The following is a 17,683-nucleotide window of genomic DNA, read 5'->3' on the forward strand; positions in this document are numbered from 1 at the left end:
AGGAGCTGAGCTGCTCTCAGGGGACTGTAACAGCCACCACTGGTGGGGCTGAGCTGTACCTGCACAGCCCCAGGCATAGCAGCATGAACAAAAACTGCCCAAAGGGGGTCCTTCATCAACCAGAAGAGGAAGCAGCACTGCAATTCCCAACAGGTTGTTGATAACATTTTTGCTTTTATTGTCAATTTGAGCATTTCAGTGGGACTTTAGTTGGATAGGAGATACTTTAGTTGGATATTAGGCTTACCCGTACGTAACACACTTTATGTACTTAAAAAAGAACATGGCTTTAAAAGGGGAAGAATAATGGCATTTGGAAAATAAAATAGTTTATAGCACTAAAGAGTCACAGTGCAATCAATGGTTTAATCAAACAACTACATTATATATATAATATTTAAAGAACATAAATATTCAGGAAATTCACTACAACATGAAAATAAAAGCTTCACATTCTCTCACGCTTTTCAAAAAAACTGGAGACAAAGTGACAGCTCCTAGACAGACTGCTCAGCTTCACAACACCTCTCTTGCTTAAGGGACTGTCCCTCCTCTCAGCTCCCCCAGGAGGGATGCTGGCACTAATCTAGAAGTTCTCCCCAGTAACTTTAAAGCGTTTAGCACAGCCACTCCCCCACCCCCCGTTATATTCCGTGGACATGCACTACAGTCTATACAGCAACGCTTCACAAAGTCAGCAAAAACAGGTTCCTAATAGCTGCCCCTCTGTGCTCTGGGGCCTGAACTCTTCCATTTCATGTCACAAAAGCCCAAGGCTCTCCAGTCAGAGGAAATAATTAAGTTACTCAAGGAAGCCTGTGCAGTTTCCACAGCAGGATAAAGCTGATCTGAACAGCAGCCAGCAGGGACACTATTTACAAGTGATAGGAAAGCCCAGAGCCAGGGAAGGGCAAGTCCTTCCCAGGAGAATCCCCGAGCAGCAGAATACTTTTGTATCACATGCCAAAGCCAGTGGGAGTCCAGACAGGACACAGGAGGAGTGTAAACCACACACTGTGGAGTAAAGCCTGGTGCTTCCAACCTGCCACCGACTCCTTTTGCTTTGAGCCTCAGGGGAAAACAGGGGAGGGTTCATCAGCAAGTCTCAGAGCAAAGGCAGCCTCGTGGTGACAGCTTCCCTTCAGACAAGACATGGAACAGGTCAAGCTGCCCCCTCAGAGCCACAGCAAGGTCCAGAACCAGGGAACAGGGGCTGTACATGCAAATGACCAGCAGCTACCGGGCCTTACGGCACAGCCCACTGCCACGTTGGGAAACTTGAGCCTAAAAGTAAGACACTAAATGGTAAACTTTGTCAAGTACTGAAGTTGTCTTCCAAAGTGCTAAGCCATGTTTGTTAAAGCTATGGCAAAGTAACAAAAGTAGAATCTTGGAGCAGCAAACAATTGAAGTCTTCACTACTCACACTGACACTGGGAAAGGTCCCTGCTGGGGTGGCACAATTCCCCAAAGCAAATCATTTTGATGGCTGTGTGCTGGAATTTGGGGGATTTGCTTTAACAAAAAAGTTTTCTGGACAGTTCTTTACAGCACATTCACAACAGAGATCCTACTCTAGCGAACAGAGCAGGGCTATGAAACATCCAGATTTCCTTCAGTTCAGCTGTGAGGACAGGGCAACATTGCAGGAGGGGCCAGGCACTGGCATGTCCTGCATAGGGAAGAGTTATGGGTTTGGAAACAGCCATTAAAAACAAAACCAATCTGATGAACCACTTTGCACTGAAGTATTAAATTAAGCCAAATAAACAGGAAGGTTTTAAAGTGTCAGCTTTCTCACAGCAGCTCTCTTTGGAATCCCAGAATCCTAGGATGGTTGGACTTGGAAGGAACCTTAAACACCATGTCAGTCCAAGCCCCTGCCATGGGCAGCAATACCTCTCACAAGATGCAAAACTCACCTCTGTTCACAAGAAAATGTCTTAATGAACCTTTCCTAGGGAATCAGATTACCTCCAGCTGCAAGACAATCCCAAACCCATTCTCTGCCAATCAATTCTTCAGATGGATAACAGTCACCAAATTCCAACACTTAATACATTCCTTGGCATATGCTACTATTGAACAGACTTCCTTGGCCACCCAACACTCCACACTTCACAGAGGCTACTATAACTGTGTCTGATGGAGCAGAAATCCAGATTTACCTGGACAAAACGAAGCCATTCCAAACCGGAACACTGGATCAGATTTCATGCATGAGGAACAAAAAAGCATCTCAAACACTGGAATGCACTGGAGGTCATTTAGTCTCCTAGGGAAAAACCAAAAAACCCAACCCAAAGACTAAATTAAATACAGCCCAGAATACTGTCTAGTCATATTACTGAGTATACTGAGTGCCTGAAGGCACCACGTGTGCTGTCCATGAAGATACTGGTGGTGCCTTATTTTAATATTAAAGAAGTTGTAGCTATAAAAAGAGTTAGTTCCATCCCAGTTTCCCAGCACTTATTTGTGCTCCTTGGTGGGGGCATAGTACAGTTCCATGGGTTTGTTCACTTTCCAGTACTTCTCACTGACCAGTTCCAGGGAAAAGGACCCATTTAGCACCTAGAAGAGAACAGCAAAACAGGAATAAATTAGGTATTCTGGTGTTGTGCTGAGAAACAGGCTACTTAAATCAATGCTTAAATGTGCTGGCTTGAAGGAGTCACCAGTAATGTGGCACAAGTTGTGGGGGGAAAGAATGTAAGAAAGATAGTGTAGAAGGCAATCTCACCCCTGAGGAGTTGCAGCTGCACTAATTACCAAAATTAGGAACAGCCCTGCCCTTGACAGGCCACAGCTGTGTCCAGTAAGGATGAGTGCTGTAAAAGAGTGGCTTAGCTGGGTGAGAAGGGTGTTGGAGTTTGTTGGCTGTGCTGTGGGGAAGAAGTGGAGTCGGTACTGCAAGGAGCTACACATGAGAAATCACTGAGAAGGTATGGGAGCTTCACACTAAGATGACAACAAGTTGCAAGCTAAAAACCACAAAGATTCTAAAGTGAAGTAATATTTTTCCCTCTTCAATTTTAATTGGAGAAGAAAAGAATGGTGTCAAGGTTGGTGCCATCACTGCATTTTCCCCTTTTAATTTCTATGCCTCCTTTTCTACCAACCAAGTTTTTGCCAAAAAACAACTGATCTGCTGCTAAATAAGCTGGTGCCACGAACTTCCCCTGAGCCCAGCAGTGTGTTTGGAGCAGGGGTGCAGCAGGGCTGTGCCCAGCCGGGTGTGGTGCTTACGGTGAACTGGCCGGCGGCGGTGGCGATGTAGATGGTGTACTGCTTCTCACTGGCCGTGTCCAGGTTCATCTGGTTGGACTCTCCTTTGCTCCTCAGCTCCTCCAAGGCCAGCCTCACTGCCAGGTACTTGGACAGGTGATCAACTGTGGCATTGCCTGAGGTCTTGATGTACCTGTGACAGCAGCCAAGAAGAATTTCCACAGATTGTCAGTAACGACTGAACAGCAGCTGTGGGAAAAGCCATCTGCAACGCCCCAAATATTAAAGGTCAGCTGTGAAAAGGCCTTTAGAGACAGTTCCCAGCTGAAGATTTGCATAGATTTACACACATCACAGAGAGATGTCTCATCTCTCTCAGCAGACAAAGCCAAGAAAAGACCTGAGGAAACACCATAAAACTACTCTCTGCTGTGAGCCAAAACTTGCAATCTGTGCTTGGACTGGATTATGAACAAAAAAAGTCAGGAAAAGCTGCCAGCCTGCAAATCCTGCTGACACAAAGCTGCTCTGGAAACTGCTGACACTTATACAAGGTTTGTTTATTCCCAAAGAATCTTAGAGTAAGTAGAAAGAGGCTGATGTAACACGATCATCCCACTACTGAACTGCAATGCTAGAAAACCTTAAAAATATCTTTATTTGTGATCAAAAGCTTAAAACAGCTTAAGATCGTATTTTTTATAATAGTTGAGCAGTACTATCTACCTGACTTGGAACAGAAAGAAGGGGAGAGTGCTTATTTGCATCTGGCCTTGGCACAGGGTGCCGAGAGAAGCTGTGGCTGCCCCTGGATCCCTGGCAGTGTCCAAGGCCAGGCTGGATGGGGCTTGGAGCAACCTGGGATAGTCGAAGGTGTCCCTTCCATGGCAGGTGTGGCACTGGATGGGCTTTAGGGTCCCTGCCACTTCATCCTGTGATACAGTTAAACAGGATGCGGTGTAACTGAAGTAAATTGATGTTCAGAAGCCCCAAGAAGTGATGGAAACCCAAATCATCAGGAAATAGCAGCAGAACACCAGGAGATGGCAAAGGGCCACTGACCTTGTCTGCGCACTGTCATCGTTCTCCATGAGGGTGGGGTGAGGCCTGAACACCAGCTCGATCTCACTGGCCCCGTCCATCACGGGATCTATGGCCACAGTGGTGTTGCTGTTGTCCAGCTCCAGCCCAGAGTCATCTGAGGTTTTGGTCCTCTTGTTGCTGGGCCCAGCTTCCTGGTTGCTGTGTGTGGAGGCATTGCTGCAGTGGGAGCTGTCGCCGTTGTCCTCGGCCCCGCTGCCGTTCTCAATCTGCTGCTTCTTGCCCCGCTGCAACCTGGCCACAAACAGGCACAGAGACAGCCTGACCCATCCAGAATCCAGCCAGGTCACAACACACCTCCTCCCCAGGTGAGGCATGTGCACGTGCAAGCACTGAACATTTCAGAGCCATTTAAAGTTAAAAAACTTACTAATATTAATTCTTTAGTAGAGAAAGATACTCATAGACAGAACTATTCATTTTTTCATGTCCTTCAAACACCTTTTAGCTATGTTTTAAGCCTGTTTTAACTTCACACTGTTGTTTTTCAGGCAATTGCAGACCCTTATTTTCATCCAAGCATGGATCAGAATTATTACACATTACTAGAATTATCACATCCACATGTGATTGAAATTATTAAATCACACCATGCTTTATTATGCAAAGTTTGGAGCCTCTCTCCCAGCTGGCTCTCTTAGGTTTAAATGCACATCTGGAATTTCACCATGGTGTAAACACCACATATTCCAGCCTGTGAATTAAGTCTCAACTAAGCCCCAAGTCCTGGTATTCTGTGCATTTACTGGCATGTAAGAGTAGCATTTTGGTACAGGATTCATGGTGTTATGGTTTCTTATCTAAGACATGATAGCCATAATTGGGTAAAGCTAAGCTGAAGTTTCTGTCAGGCTGCCACAGAAGTTGCAGGGAGTGATACAGAGATTTCTGATAGTAGATAAAAGGTTAAAAATCCTTTTGCCAAAGGTTAAAAACTGTTTTGGCAGGTACCAGAGGAGGAACAGATTCTCAAGTTCCACAGGGCACAGGACAGGCATTGTATTTTTAGCCTCAAGGCAAACGAGGTGATTATGTACCTGTTCATAGCCTGAATCTTTAATCCCTCCTCGATGCTGTGACTCAGGGCTTGCTGGTTGTTGTGCTTGCTGATCCTGGCCAGCACCCTCTCCTGATGAGCCTCATACTCATCCCGGCTGGGGTAAATCTTACTGATGAGAGCGTCGAAATTGGGGTCTGGCCGCAGGGATCTTTTGGAAACGAGCTTTTTGCGACATGTGGGACATTCTTTGTTCCTGGACATGGGCAAGAAGGAAGCAAACAACACTTAACTCTCCAGCAGTAACAAAACTCTGCCCTGTTGCTTCCATTCTTGGGCAAGGTGCTCACTAAAACTCAGTGTTTATAGTAAATCTGGAAAGGGGCTTCTGTCTCTTGACACGTCAGGTGGTTGCAGATATTTGAACAAAGATCCCAAACAGATCTCTTCCTGCTGCTTTTCTATTTTAAAGTATGTTTGAGCAAACTTTAGACTGAAGAGCTCTGAAGTCCCAAATTCCCTTCTTCTCTTCTTTTTCTGGATGGATTTTTACCTAGAAAAAATGGATGTCTAATGGAAATTATACAGAGGCATAGTCTTAGGAGGAAATTCTTCCCTGTGAGGGTGGGCAGGCCCTGGCACAGGGTGCCCAGAGAAGCTGTGGCTGCCCCTGGATCTCTGGCAGTGTCCAAGCCAGGTTGGATGGGGCTTGGAGCACCCTGGGCTGGTGGAAGGTGTCCCTGCCCATGGCAGCAGTGGGACTGGATGGGCTTTAAGGTTCCTTCCAAGACAAACCATCCTGGGATTCTATGATTCTATTTTTTCCAACACTCACAGGACACATAATTTGAAATGGCTGAAGGTCACATAATTTGAAATATATCGTTAGGAAAAGAAAGAATAAGGGAAATGAACCCCATTTTTGTCAGTAATGTGTATTTTTGTTTCACTGTTACTGGATCTAAGGGACAAAAAGAATACAAAAAAGGCCTTCAACTCCTTGCAAGACACAAAATGATGAAATTATTTTTCATGAGGAAGCAATTTGATCTGTCTTCCAGAAACAGCTGAACATGGAAAAACAGGATTTGAAAGTGTGCTGCACATTCAGAAACTCCCAATGCACAGTGACTGTCCCACATCACCCCTGCCAAGGACACTTCCACCTGAAGTGCAATGGACTGTGTAAGCCTTCTTCCCTCCACAGTGTTCATCCCTGCTCCTGGCAGCATCCCCTTCCTGTCCTCTGGCAGTGTTCCATCCCTCTTCCCAGCAGTGTCCCATCCTTGGCAATGTCCCCTCCCCATGCCCTGGCAGTGTCCCATTCCCATGCCCTGGCAGTGTCCCATTCCCATGCCCTGGCAGTGTCCTCTCCCTGTTCACTGGCAGTGTCCCTCCCGCACACCCTGGCAGTGTCTCCCAGCAGTGTCCCTCCCCTGTGCCCTGGCAGTGCCCCTTGGCAGCGCTCATGTACCCGCTCCTGAGGGCAGTGATGATGCAGTCGGCGCAGAAGCGATGCAGACACTCCTTGGTGGTCATGGTGTTCTTGAGCATGTCCAGGCAGATGGGACACATGAGCTCGCTGTGCAGGCTCCTGGGGGACACCACGATCTCCAGGCCATCTGTGATGGCTTCCTGGCAGCAAAGAAGGGAAAGGTTCTTTCCTGGGATTGAGTCCCCTCCTCATGGAGACAGTGTGTTTTACCCAAGGAAACACAGCTGAGAGACACGACACACAAACACATCAAGCACACAAAACCCCAGTGCTGCCAGCCCTGCAACACACAATAAACATAAGGAGCTGCTGGAGAGGGTCCAGGGAAGGCCATGAAGCTGATGAAGGGTTTGGAGCATCTCTCTGATGAAGAGAGCCTGTGGGAGTTGGGCCTGGTCAGTCTGGAGGAGAGAGGATGGAGAGGGGAATCTCATTAATATATAGAAGTATCTCCAAGGGGTGTCAGAGAACAGTGCCAGACTCTGTTAAGAGCTGCCAGTGGGTAAAGCTCTGCTGTTTGTAAGGACATAAAGGATGAGGAGCAATGGCCATAAACTAAAACACAAGCTCCACTAAACACGAGGAAGAACTTCTTTCCTTGTAAGGTGCAGAGCCCAGAACAGCTGCCCAGGGAGTGGAGTCCCCCTCTCTGGAGACATCCCAAACCCCCCTGGATGTGCCCCTGTGTCACCTGCTCTGGTGACCCTGCCTGGGGCCTGGGTGACCTCCAGAGGTGCCTCCCAAGCCCAGCAGTGGCACAGCTCTGGGATTACCTGGGGTGTTCTCTGCAGCTCGTACAGACTGAGCTCCCAGGTCTTGCTCAGAGGCTGCGTCCCGTTGGTCTGCACCGCCTGAGACATGGCTGGGGAAAGAAGGGACATGGGCTGAGCACTCAGGTGGGTCTGGCTCAGGATCCTCTCCCCTCCCAAGCCACAGCAGTGTGTGTCCAGCCCAGCAGAGGCTCCAGGGAACAGCAGTCCCCCCATGTACCAGGCTCTGCTGTGTCACACAAGGATAATCCCCTGCTTGTACCACTCCAGAACTGGGGGAGCTGCTCAGCCGTGAACACTTGGCAAAAATCAATTCAGTTGTTAAACAAAAGTGGCACAGAACTGAAGGCCAGAGAACATGGGCCACAAATGCCACCCGATGTGGAAAATATTCCTCAAACATCCACTTCCAAACAGGCACATGGGTCAGGCAGGGTCTGCTTCCTACACCGAGTGGAAGGGCAAAATGAGACAGGACACAGCACACCAGTCAAATGTGCTCACTGGAGCACACCACGAGGGCTTTTCCTTCTTCAAATCACATCTCGTGGGCTTTCCCAGCAGAAGTTTGAAGGATACTCAAAGATCAAGAGAAACCCAGTCACTGCATAATTTAAATAGTAATAATAATAATTAAAAAAACAGCACTGCTGTTTTTAAATTTTACTATTATTGTATGAGATGTTTACTATTCTTGTATGAGATGAGGCAAAATTACCATACAGAGTCACTGCAGATGTGAAAAAGTCTGCAAAGTGACAGAAGAAATTATGTTTCTGAACAGAAAATGCTATTATGTTGAAGGAGAGGAGGCATTGCTTCCCATGACTCCAAAAAATGCCTGCCTTGAGCAGGAAAACTTATCCCAGAGAGTGGTATGTTTAAAAAAATAATTGTAACTATGTAAGTGGCAAGACTGCAGTTGCAAACCTTTTTTGTAGGTGGAAGAAATAGAAGTGCTTTTATTCCTTCTTTAAATATGGGTTTCCAGACCCTTCAATTCAGCAGCCAAATGTATTTTCTATTGGCATCTACCACATACATTATAATCTCTTTTCCAACTCATTAAGTTCTCTACGAAAAGTCCCAAACTCTCTGGAGAACAAGGTTACTATATAAGCATTAATTAATTGTAAAGGGAAAAGCAAGATAAGCTGTGCAGAGTATTAGATCTACTTTCATCCAGGCACGGAAATCAGAGTTTTCTCACTGGGTATTATCCTTCTTTTTGAGGAAGGAGGGGGAAAAAAAAGCCTGACATAAAAAAACCACATCCACTAGTATGTCTATTAATTAGAATCACAGAATCCTGGAATACTTTGGGTTTGAAGGAAGCTTTAACACCATCCAGTCCCATCCCCTGCCATGGGCAGGGACACCTTCCACCAGCCCAGGGTGCTCCAAGCCCTGTCCAACCTGGCCTTGGACATTCCCAGGGATCCAGGGGCAGCCACAGCTTCTCTGGGCAATCTGTGCCAGGGCCTCCCCACCCTCACAGGCAGAAATTCAGAAATTTCTTCCCAATATCCCATCTAACCCTGGCCCTCTGGCAGTCCAAACCTCTCTCTCTCAGAGCCACCAACAAGCAGGAGTTGTTTGGATTAAGGCTGTGGCCAGCGGGCCATTCTTGTCAATCATTAAGAAAACCACCTTAATCAATATTATATGGGCCCCTGCAACCCTTCAGACTGACTCAGTCTTCAGGCACAGCAAAAACCCTGAGCACAAACTCCATAATTACAGGGTAACACATCTGTCACTATCAAAGTCAGAGAGGATTGATAAATCGATGTATTACACCTCAACAAATCTGAAGGAAACCAGTTGGGATTTAAAAATTTAAGAATATAAGCCTTGTTCCTGAAGCACTGGAAAACAGGCATTTACAGGAAAAATACAAGTAAAAAACACCCTGTCTGGAAGGCCCTTGGATCTCTTGCCTGCTCACTGGCTGGGGAATTTATGCTGGGATGTCCTTCTTCCAAATGTGCTTGCACAAAAAACTCCAGCAGACTAATATCCACACTTGTTACACACCACATCCACTTCAGAACCTCTTAAACAGAAATATACCTAATTATTTACTCCAATGTAGTCATGACTGAAGTAGGGTGGGCATTTGGATATCCCACTCTTGAAACTGTCCAGTAAAACTGTCCACTTAGAGCAGTCAGATCTGTGGGCATCCAAAGGAGGAGCTCAGCACCACCATTTCTCTGCTCCTGCCCTTTCCAGCTCATTTTTCACAGGTTTGCACCCTCAGATCCACCAGTGAGTAAAAGCTCCTTAGTCCTATTGCTGAAAAAGTGTCAGGTCTGAATATGTAACTTTTGCTGAGCTCTAGCCCAGCACTAACCTTGGCGGTGGTCCTGCTTGAAACAGGGAGCAGGGGACGCCATCAGGGATCCCTCACAACCTGGATTATGCTCCAAAATGCTTTGCAGGGCCTGTTTCAGCCCAGACAAAGGCCAGAGAGCATCTGCAGTGTGGTTGTGTCAGCACACCTTGAGATCAGAGAAAGGCTGGAATGGTACCCAGCAGCTGGAGAGAGAATCCACAAACCCAGCTCAGGTGTGACCATAACCACACCACCCCCATTCAACTTTCTGTGATACTTTCATGAACAAAAAACACCTATGAGGAAAAAAAATTGCATCAGGCTCTTTAAAAAAAAAGATTACACATATTTTTAGAGAGTATTAAAATCTTTGAAATAACTGATTTCTGTTCCAAGTTGTAAAAGGTAAATATTTGGACTTAAAACAGTAAGACAGTCAGACCTCTATTCAGTGTGCCAAATTCAACAGTACTTTCAACCATTTCTGGGTTTTCTTCAGGATTAATTCCTTTAAAAACAGGTATTCATAGTGCGGCTACTTGGAAATTTAAAAGGTTTAGAGCTTTAAGTTTTACTCTCTCTCACACTATGATTAGTATAGGGAACAGACTGCACGTTTTCACAGAGTGCTCAACTCAATCATTCATTTCAAATTATTCAATTAAAGCATTCTGAAGGTTTTTTCTGGTTTTACTTGTTGGCTTAGAGCTTGATTTTAAAAAAATCCACACAATCTGGAAGACACTATGTGAAGGAATTAACCTTCCCTGCACTTCCCTGGCAGTTCAGGTAGCTTTACATCCAGCTGTAATCCAGGACAACTGGTACTAGATTATAATCTAGTATGTTTAGTATTCCCTCTGAAGTTGTGTGATGACATCTGACTGAGGGAAAAATAATACTGGCATTTCTGAAACCTTGGAAGCACATGGTCTTTTACAGCTTCTCGGCTGTTATTTACTCTCCTAAGAAAGTGTTTTGCCTTTGAGGTATGGAATCTTCCAGCTCACAGCCACTCACAATTCCCTGGCCTGAGATGGATCAATGCATGGAGCTGGGCAGCATTTCCAACCTGGCTGTCAAGCTGCTGCTCCTGGCCTGGAGACACTGGAGTGTGACCTCACACAAACCATCTGCCGTGCATCTGGACGCCTCTGGAAGGGCTCCATGAATCCCATGCTGACAGAAGCGTCCAAAGGGAGAAAATCCTCCTGGTTTAGATGTCAAGGGCAACAGGGGAAAATAAAGTACCAAATTAAACTGTTGATCAAACTCCAGGCTGTTTTATGAGTGTTGGGAACAGCCATGTACTTCTGGACATGACACAAAGATGTGACTGATTTTAGGTTGGTGGTTCTCTGTATATTTACAGTAGGAATGTGTGGCAGCATTGAAGCACCCTGAGCCCAGGTACATCCCTCCTGTGGAGCTGAGGCTCAAATTTCAGTTTATTCTAACAAGGTCTGTACTCTGCATGCACCTGGCCTCTTCACACCACCTCCCAGATCCCTCCATTCCTGTCAATAACCTTCAGTCCTCAGTGTCAGCTCCTCATTCCCAGTTCTGTACCCTAACCTCTGAGACATTTCCTCAGCTAGAAAAACTGGAATACATAAAAATACCATGACATTTCCAGAGAACTATCTATATCATCAGTTGCCTCTAAGGAGTCCAGAATTCACCTGCTCAAACTCATCACATGTCAAACCCAAGCTATTCCTAAATTACAAAGCCTAGACTTTTTTTTTTTAAATCTTAAAGGATTAATTTGAAAACTTTTCAGGTTTTGGTACACACACACACACACCCACACAAAAGCAAACATTGCCCACTGTTCTAATGCTTCAGGCAGTAAGATTATTTTAATCATTAGAGCTCAAATCCTGGAACTGAGCCTTTCACATCACCTATATCTCATCCAAAGTAGTATGAAAATATGTTACAACATTAATGCCTTCTGCCAGGAGTAGAAACAAAACCCAAAACTGTTACAGGAACAGCAACTTTTCACTATTCACGTGGGTCAATAGATCAGGCAAACACTTGACCTCAAATGTGCCAAAGACCTTAGCCAAGAATTCATATAAAGAGGAAAACAGCTAATACCAAGCTATAATTTAGCCCTGTGAAGCAACAATATTAAGCAGAACTCTGGGGGAGTGAGTCGAATTGTGATTTTATCTGCTGCTTGTTAAATTTTACACCAAGTTTTTCATATTATCAAACATGGTACTGCATAGTATGTGTGTGACTACCCAGGTGAATTTCAAAAATAAAGTCCTTTATCTCTTAAATTAACATTAGACTTCAGAATTAATCACCAGCTGAGAAGGTGAAAAGCCAAAGTTCCTTTCTAAAACTCATTTCAGTGCTGTATCAGATCAGAACAGGAGGGATAAAGGACTGAAAACTTTTGGGAGCAAACAGAAGTAAAGCTTCAAACTCCAGAAAAGTTGAATCCGTCACAGCAGCTAAACTGTACAAACAATTCATAATATGTGTTGCCTTAGGATATTTTTAATGAGATTTAGTTTTTAATTTTTCCTTGCCCTGCTCTGCTGGCACATTTTTTTGAGGCTAACCACTCTCTTGTTGTGTCCTTGAAGTAACAGCTGCCAAAAGCAAGATCTGAGCACTTCAACCACTGAAGTGAAGTTTAATTATTTTAGCACCTCTGTTGTGACCTTTAAATTTTCTGTACATTTTAACAAAAATTCTATGAACATCCATGCACTACAGTTCAGAATCTTCTGCATCTTCATAAATACTGTGGTTCTGCCAGAGGTATGTGCAGGATTCCAGGTTCCTTCCAAGAGCTATGTTAGAGAGCCATAAGGATTGCTCTCCCACTTGGCAGTGAAGCCACAACCAACAGCGACAGAATTTTCTTGATGAGAACAAAAAGACAGCTTGGTTATTAACAAACAGAAAATAAACTCCCCCACAATGCTTGAGAGACAAAAAGACTCAAGCAATTTTATGTCTGATTGACTTAATAGCTGCAATAAATACAATAAAAGCAAAACAGTGAATCTGGCAAGCAGGCAGCTCTCACCTAAAGCGGGGCAACAGCAAAGAACAATTTCTGCTTCAAGGACTCCCCCACAAGTAAGACTGTCCATTTTGTGAACAGTACTACAGGAGCAACACTTAATACAGTTTAAACCAATACTTACACAAAACAGTGCAATGTTATCCCCAAGAGGTGAAGAGTAAAGAATGATTAGGTTTTAATTAGTTAGCAGAGCACTACTGCTAACTCCCCGCTGTCTGCAAGAGAGCTCCAGCATCCACAAGTGGGGGGAAAGCAGACAGGGGTAATTCCTAAAATATTTCTCCACTGCAACAAGTCTAAACAGCTCCACAATATCAAATGCTGCTCATTCCTTCGAAAATTAAGAATTTAAGGTCAGCTCTGACAGCCAGTCATTGAATCAACAGAACACCAAGCAGAAGCAAGCTGAGGCTCAACAGCATCTCTTCACCAATCTCTTTACTCTCTGTCTGCATCATGATTAAGTTGCTGACCTATTCAGAAAAAAAAATAGGTAAAAGGTATTTAAGGTAGAAAAAGTGGAAGGAATTCCTTTACTCCAATGCTTCTTTCATGCATGTTCCTGGAGCTGGTGCTTCAGTAAGAGGAGATTCAGTGCTCCTAAGAAAAATACACCTGAGCAGTCGCAGACCAGAGTCTCATTTTTCAAGCTCATTTCCCTCCCCCATTACTTTTTTTCTTTTTTTTTTTTTTTGTAAGCAAGAGAAAGAGTTAAAAGAAAGGTGAAGAAATTCACTTAGCCCAATGTCTATTTCACATATAAGACTGATGGCTTTCCTGTAGCCTGTATTTCTAGTCAATGACAGTAGAGCACCGAAAATGCCACAATTCTGCTCCAATCACCCAAGATGCCCAACCAAGTCTTTATACTCAACCCATCATCACCCTACTCACCCACTCATCACTCCTAAAACACAAAGCATCATTGACCAAGGGAAACCCATGCAATTTATTTTGTGGGCACCTGCGTATTATTTCACCTCTAAGATGTGACAGAAAGTGCTTTTCTTGGCAGCTGCAGCAAGGCTGGTGCTTCAAAGCTTTGAAGCCAAAAGCCAATAATTTTAGCCACTGAAGAAGTGAAAAAATACCTCCAATGTCTGTGTCCCTCTATTATCATAAATTTGAATGCCGACAACAATATTATTAAACACTGTGAGTGACAATTCACGGGGGCAATGGTTTAAAGATGCTCTTGATTTGTCTGCCATTGCTGAAAGGCACTGTCACAGTCACACCCAGCCACAAACTTGTACCTGACACTGCAGCTCATGCTGGCCAGCAAAAATTCCTCCCATCTCCAATAAAGCTAATCCTTCCAACAAATATTTTTAATTCCAAATATACTGCTTATCCATATCCGCTGCTGTCACAGCCAGCGCCTCTGTCTTCGCTGACAGCTGAATGTCAGCTCTGAGCTTGACATGATGTATAAGGAAGTCAAATTATCTCATTACACAAGTTTTTAATGGAAACACAGATGAATACAAACCAGAGCACCTCTGCAGGGAACTCCTATGACAAATCGAGTCTTTGTCACTGAATGAATGACACTCGACGAAAGAATTCTCCCCAAGCAATAATAATTTCACCTGCACACCAGTCACAGTTTTTCAAACGCAAGCAATTCCCTTTAATCCTTAAAAGCCCATGTGCGGTGCACAGTTATCACACACAGCTACAACCACTTCCAAACAGGGCTGGATTATGAATTATCGTACTGGAAAACATCTTTCTCTACTAGCTGTCCTCTGGATTTCTGTAGAATTAGGCACTTAATCCAATTATTTTCCATAGAAGAGGGTCTGAAAAACAAACAGCTTACAAAAATCCCGAGAAGAATATTGCTCAGTGCTCGTTTTATAGACACACGGTGCCATAGGGTTGGTGCAAGGAAGGCGAGCGATCCAGAAGAGCTCCTGCAGAATGCAAAACTTGGCAAGAAGCAAGCGCTAAATTCGTACGGGAAGCAGTGGGAGCGATGTGGAGGGAGGAGACACATCCTCGGCTCCCGGCACAGCGTCCTGCTGCACCTGCTGCCCTGTGGGAAGCGACATTTTCCCGGGAGCAGCCGGGGGGCTCCCAGCCCCAGTTTGTGAGCATCACACCCCGCCAGCACCGCTCGGCACGGGCTGCGGGACAGACAAAAGACCGGCAAGGCCGAGCTATAAATCACACCCAGGATCGCAGCGCTCAGGGGGGCGATGCGCAGAGCCAGGGGAGCGGCGCGGGGCCGTGTCCGTGAGCTGTCCCCGGCCGGGGATGGCAGCGGCGGTGCCGGCTGCTGCTGCTGCGCTACTGCGGCTGCGATGGAGCCGCGTTCTGCCTCTGCCTGCAGCTCCCGGGCTGCACACATGCACCTCATATGCATCCCTACGTGCACGCATAGGGAGATAGCTGCGTGCATATAGGTATGTGTGTACAGATGGATACCCCGGCTGCTCCGGGCTCGGCAGCCCCACGCTGGCCCGGGGGCCGGCTCAGTGCCCCGCGGCCCCGCAGCACGGCCGGGCTGGGGGCAACGGGGGCTCCAGGCTGCCATGGGGCCGCTGGCCACGGCTCCTCCCGGACACCCCGACCCCCGCCCCGCCGGAATAGCCCGGCAGCCGCCCCGCCGCCTCCCCGCCCGGGGTCAGCCCCGCTCGGACACCGCGCCCAGGCACCCGCGGCTCCGCACCCGCCCCGGTCCCGCGGGGACAGAGAGCCCCGGCCCCGCGCTCACCGCCCGCCGGTGCCGCCTCAGTCCGTGGCCGGCGGTGCCGCCGCAGCCCCCGCAGCACAATATGGCGAGCGGCGGCTCCGCAATGGAGCTCGGGAAATAGAGGGGAGTTACATATTCATGGCCGGGGCTGGGCAGGGGGAGCGCGGACGGGGCTGCTGCGCCCGGGCCGCCCCGCGCCGTCCTCCGCCTCCTTCACGGCCAGGGCGCGGCGGGCGCTGCCGGGGCTCCTCGCTGCTTCCCCCGCCCTGCCCACACCTCCGGCCCCGCCGCCAGTGCTCCGTATCCTTTTCCCTTCCCTTTCGTTTCCCGTTCCCGGGATGCGCCACCGCGTCCTGCGGGGCTCCCTCCGCACCACTGCCCCTCTCCTTTGACCGCCCTCCCCGGCCAGGGGTGGCTGAGCTGCGCCAGGAGAGGCTCAGGTCGCACATCTGGAGGAATTCCTTCCCGGAAACGGGAATTAGACATTGGAGAGGGCTGGCTGCTCGAGAGGCGGTGGAGTCACTGTCCCTGGAGGTGTTTAAGGACAGGCTGGCTGTGGCACTTGTCCCACGGCCTGGATGACAGGGTGGCGTTGGGTACAGGTTGCCCTTGATGGTGCCAGCGGTGTTTTCCAGCCCCGGTGCCTCTGTGGTTCCCTCAGCCAGCCCCGGGGCCGGAGGGTGGGCGGGTGGCGGGGCCAGGCCGCAGCGGGGCCGGCCCGAGCTGCCCCCGCTGTCCCCGGGGAGCCGGGTGAGCCTGCGGGCCGCAGGAATGGCGCGATTGCCGCCTCATTGCCGGCTCCGCCACCGCGCTGCCCCAGGGATGAATGCACGGCCTCTGCTGGTTCTGCTGCCGGAGCTCCGGGGCGCTCGGACACCGCTCCCCGAGGGACGTGCCCGGAGCACCAAGCCTGAGGGAAGCGCTGAGCCCGGGCAGGGCAGGGAGGCACCGAGCCCAGCGCCATCTCCGCAGCCCTCAGACCAGGGACAGAAGCTGAAGCAGGGCTTGCGGCGTTTCTGTTCACGATACGCCTTCAGGTGTTCTCCAGCATCTCCGCTCTGCGGTCCTGACCTGAAATAAACGTTTGTCTTCCCGTGTCTGCGTTTTAACATTTGGTAAATTAAAATTGTTTTTTATGAGCTTTGGGTCTATCAGAGGTACCTTTACTGGTCTTGGCATTAACTGTTTTATAGCGATAGCAAATCAGCGCACTTAGTGTAATTAAATCTGGTGTGAGTAAAAAGTGAACAGAGATCAGACGTGAGTTTGAATTAATACTTCAGTCTTTAATCATGCAGCAACATAATTAAGATTATTCGATATGGAGTATTTAAGGCAATTCAATACAGAGTATTTAAGGCAGTTCAATATGAAGTATTGTAAGTTTTCCTAGAGTGTTAGTGTTCTCATCATTAGAATACTTTATAAGTCGTGGTTTGGACCTTCACCTCTTCTTGCAAAACGTCACATATTTTTGAGACATTCTAGCCTAAATCAGATTATTCCTAAGTAACTATTTTTATGGAGTAGTTACTTTTTATGGAGTAGCTTTTTATGGGGTGCACTCCCTCGCACCCCTTATGACCTATAATGCAGCCTATATAATTGATCCTTACAAGACATTGATAAGTTAGTCAGGGGTAACGTCTCCGTTTTCTAAGAGTGATCAAATGTCTCAGATAAATCCCAGAGGGAGTCAGCTGTGGACAGGATTGAACAGTCCTTACTCTTGATTTGGTTTCTTAAAGAATTATTTTCCTGAAGTGGGTTATGTTGAGCTCTTTCAGTGTTAAAACTCAAAGCTGGTACAGAATGGAATAAGAGATTCTGATACATTCCTCTCCTTAGAATGACACTAGTCAGAACTAATGACTGAAATTTTCCTCAAATTTCAGATATTCAGCAGTGCCAAGGAGAGGAAAATGTTGTCTGGCAAGTTATTGTGGTACCAGAAGTGCCCTTTGGTAAAAATTGCTTCTCTTGTTAATTGCCTGCAGC

General features: G+C 47.0%; 2 protein-coding genes across 2 annotated transcripts; both read right to left on the reverse strand.

Annotated features, from left to right (window-relative positions):
* Positions 1 to 154: 154 nt before the first annotated feature.
* On the reverse strand, positions 155 to 15,896 carry RNF2 (ring finger protein 2). Its single transcript, XM_058030205.1, has 7 exons — positions 15,707 to 15,896; positions 7,595 to 7,683; positions 6,801 to 6,961; positions 5,367 to 5,582; positions 4,291 to 4,563; positions 3,250 to 3,421; positions 155 to 2,574 (listed from the first exon to the last, which is right to left on the reverse strand). The coding sequence occupies exons 2-7, from the start codon at positions 7,679 to 7,681 to the stop codon at positions 2,473 to 2,475; spliced, it is 1,011 nt and encodes a 336-aa protein (XP_057886188.1). The 5' UTR covers positions 7,682 to 7,683; positions 15,707 to 15,896; the 3' UTR covers positions 155 to 2,472.
* On the reverse strand, positions 15,822 to 16,649 carry LOC131087028 (uncharacterized). Its single transcript, XM_058030388.1, has 2 exons — positions 16,286 to 16,649; positions 15,822 to 16,105 (listed from the first exon to the last, which is right to left on the reverse strand). Exons 1-2 carry the CDS (start codon positions 16,647 to 16,649, stop codon positions 15,822 to 15,824), a joined length of 648 nt encoding a protein of 215 aa, XP_057886371.1.
* Positions 16,650 to 17,683: the final 1,034 nt, after the last annotated feature.

Source organism: Melospiza georgiana, chromosome 9, assembly GCF_028018845.1.
Source record: "Melospiza georgiana isolate bMelGeo1 chromosome 9, bMelGeo1.pri, whole genome shotgun sequence".
NCBI classification, from domain to species: domain Eukaryota; kingdom Metazoa; phylum Chordata; class Aves; order Passeriformes; family Passerellidae; genus Melospiza; species Melospiza georgiana.

Excerpts from the sequence above, each read along its gene's own strand:
- RNF2 (XM_058030205.1), bottom strand. The coding sequence starts at position 7,681 with ATGTCTCAGGCGGTGCAGACCAACGGGACGCAGCCTCTGAGCAAGACC. Across the intron at positions 3,422-4,290 it reads GATGACAGTGCGCAGACAAG|GTACATCAAGACCTCAGGCA; the intron begins GTCAGTGGCCCT and ends CTGCTGTCACAG. Across the intron at positions 2,575-3,249 it reads CCGCCGCCGGCCAGTTCACC|GTGCTAAATGGGTCCTTTTC; the intron begins GTAAGCACCACA and ends GTTCTCTTCTAG.
- LOC131087028 (XM_058030388.1), bottom strand. The coding sequence starts at position 16,649 with ATGGCGCTGGGCTCGGTGCCTCCCTGCCCTGCCCGGGCTCAGCGCTTC. Across the intron at positions 16,106-16,285 it reads GGCACCATCAAGGGCAACCT|CTCAGCCACCCCTGGCCGGG; the intron begins GTACCCAACGCC and ends CTCCTGGCGCAG.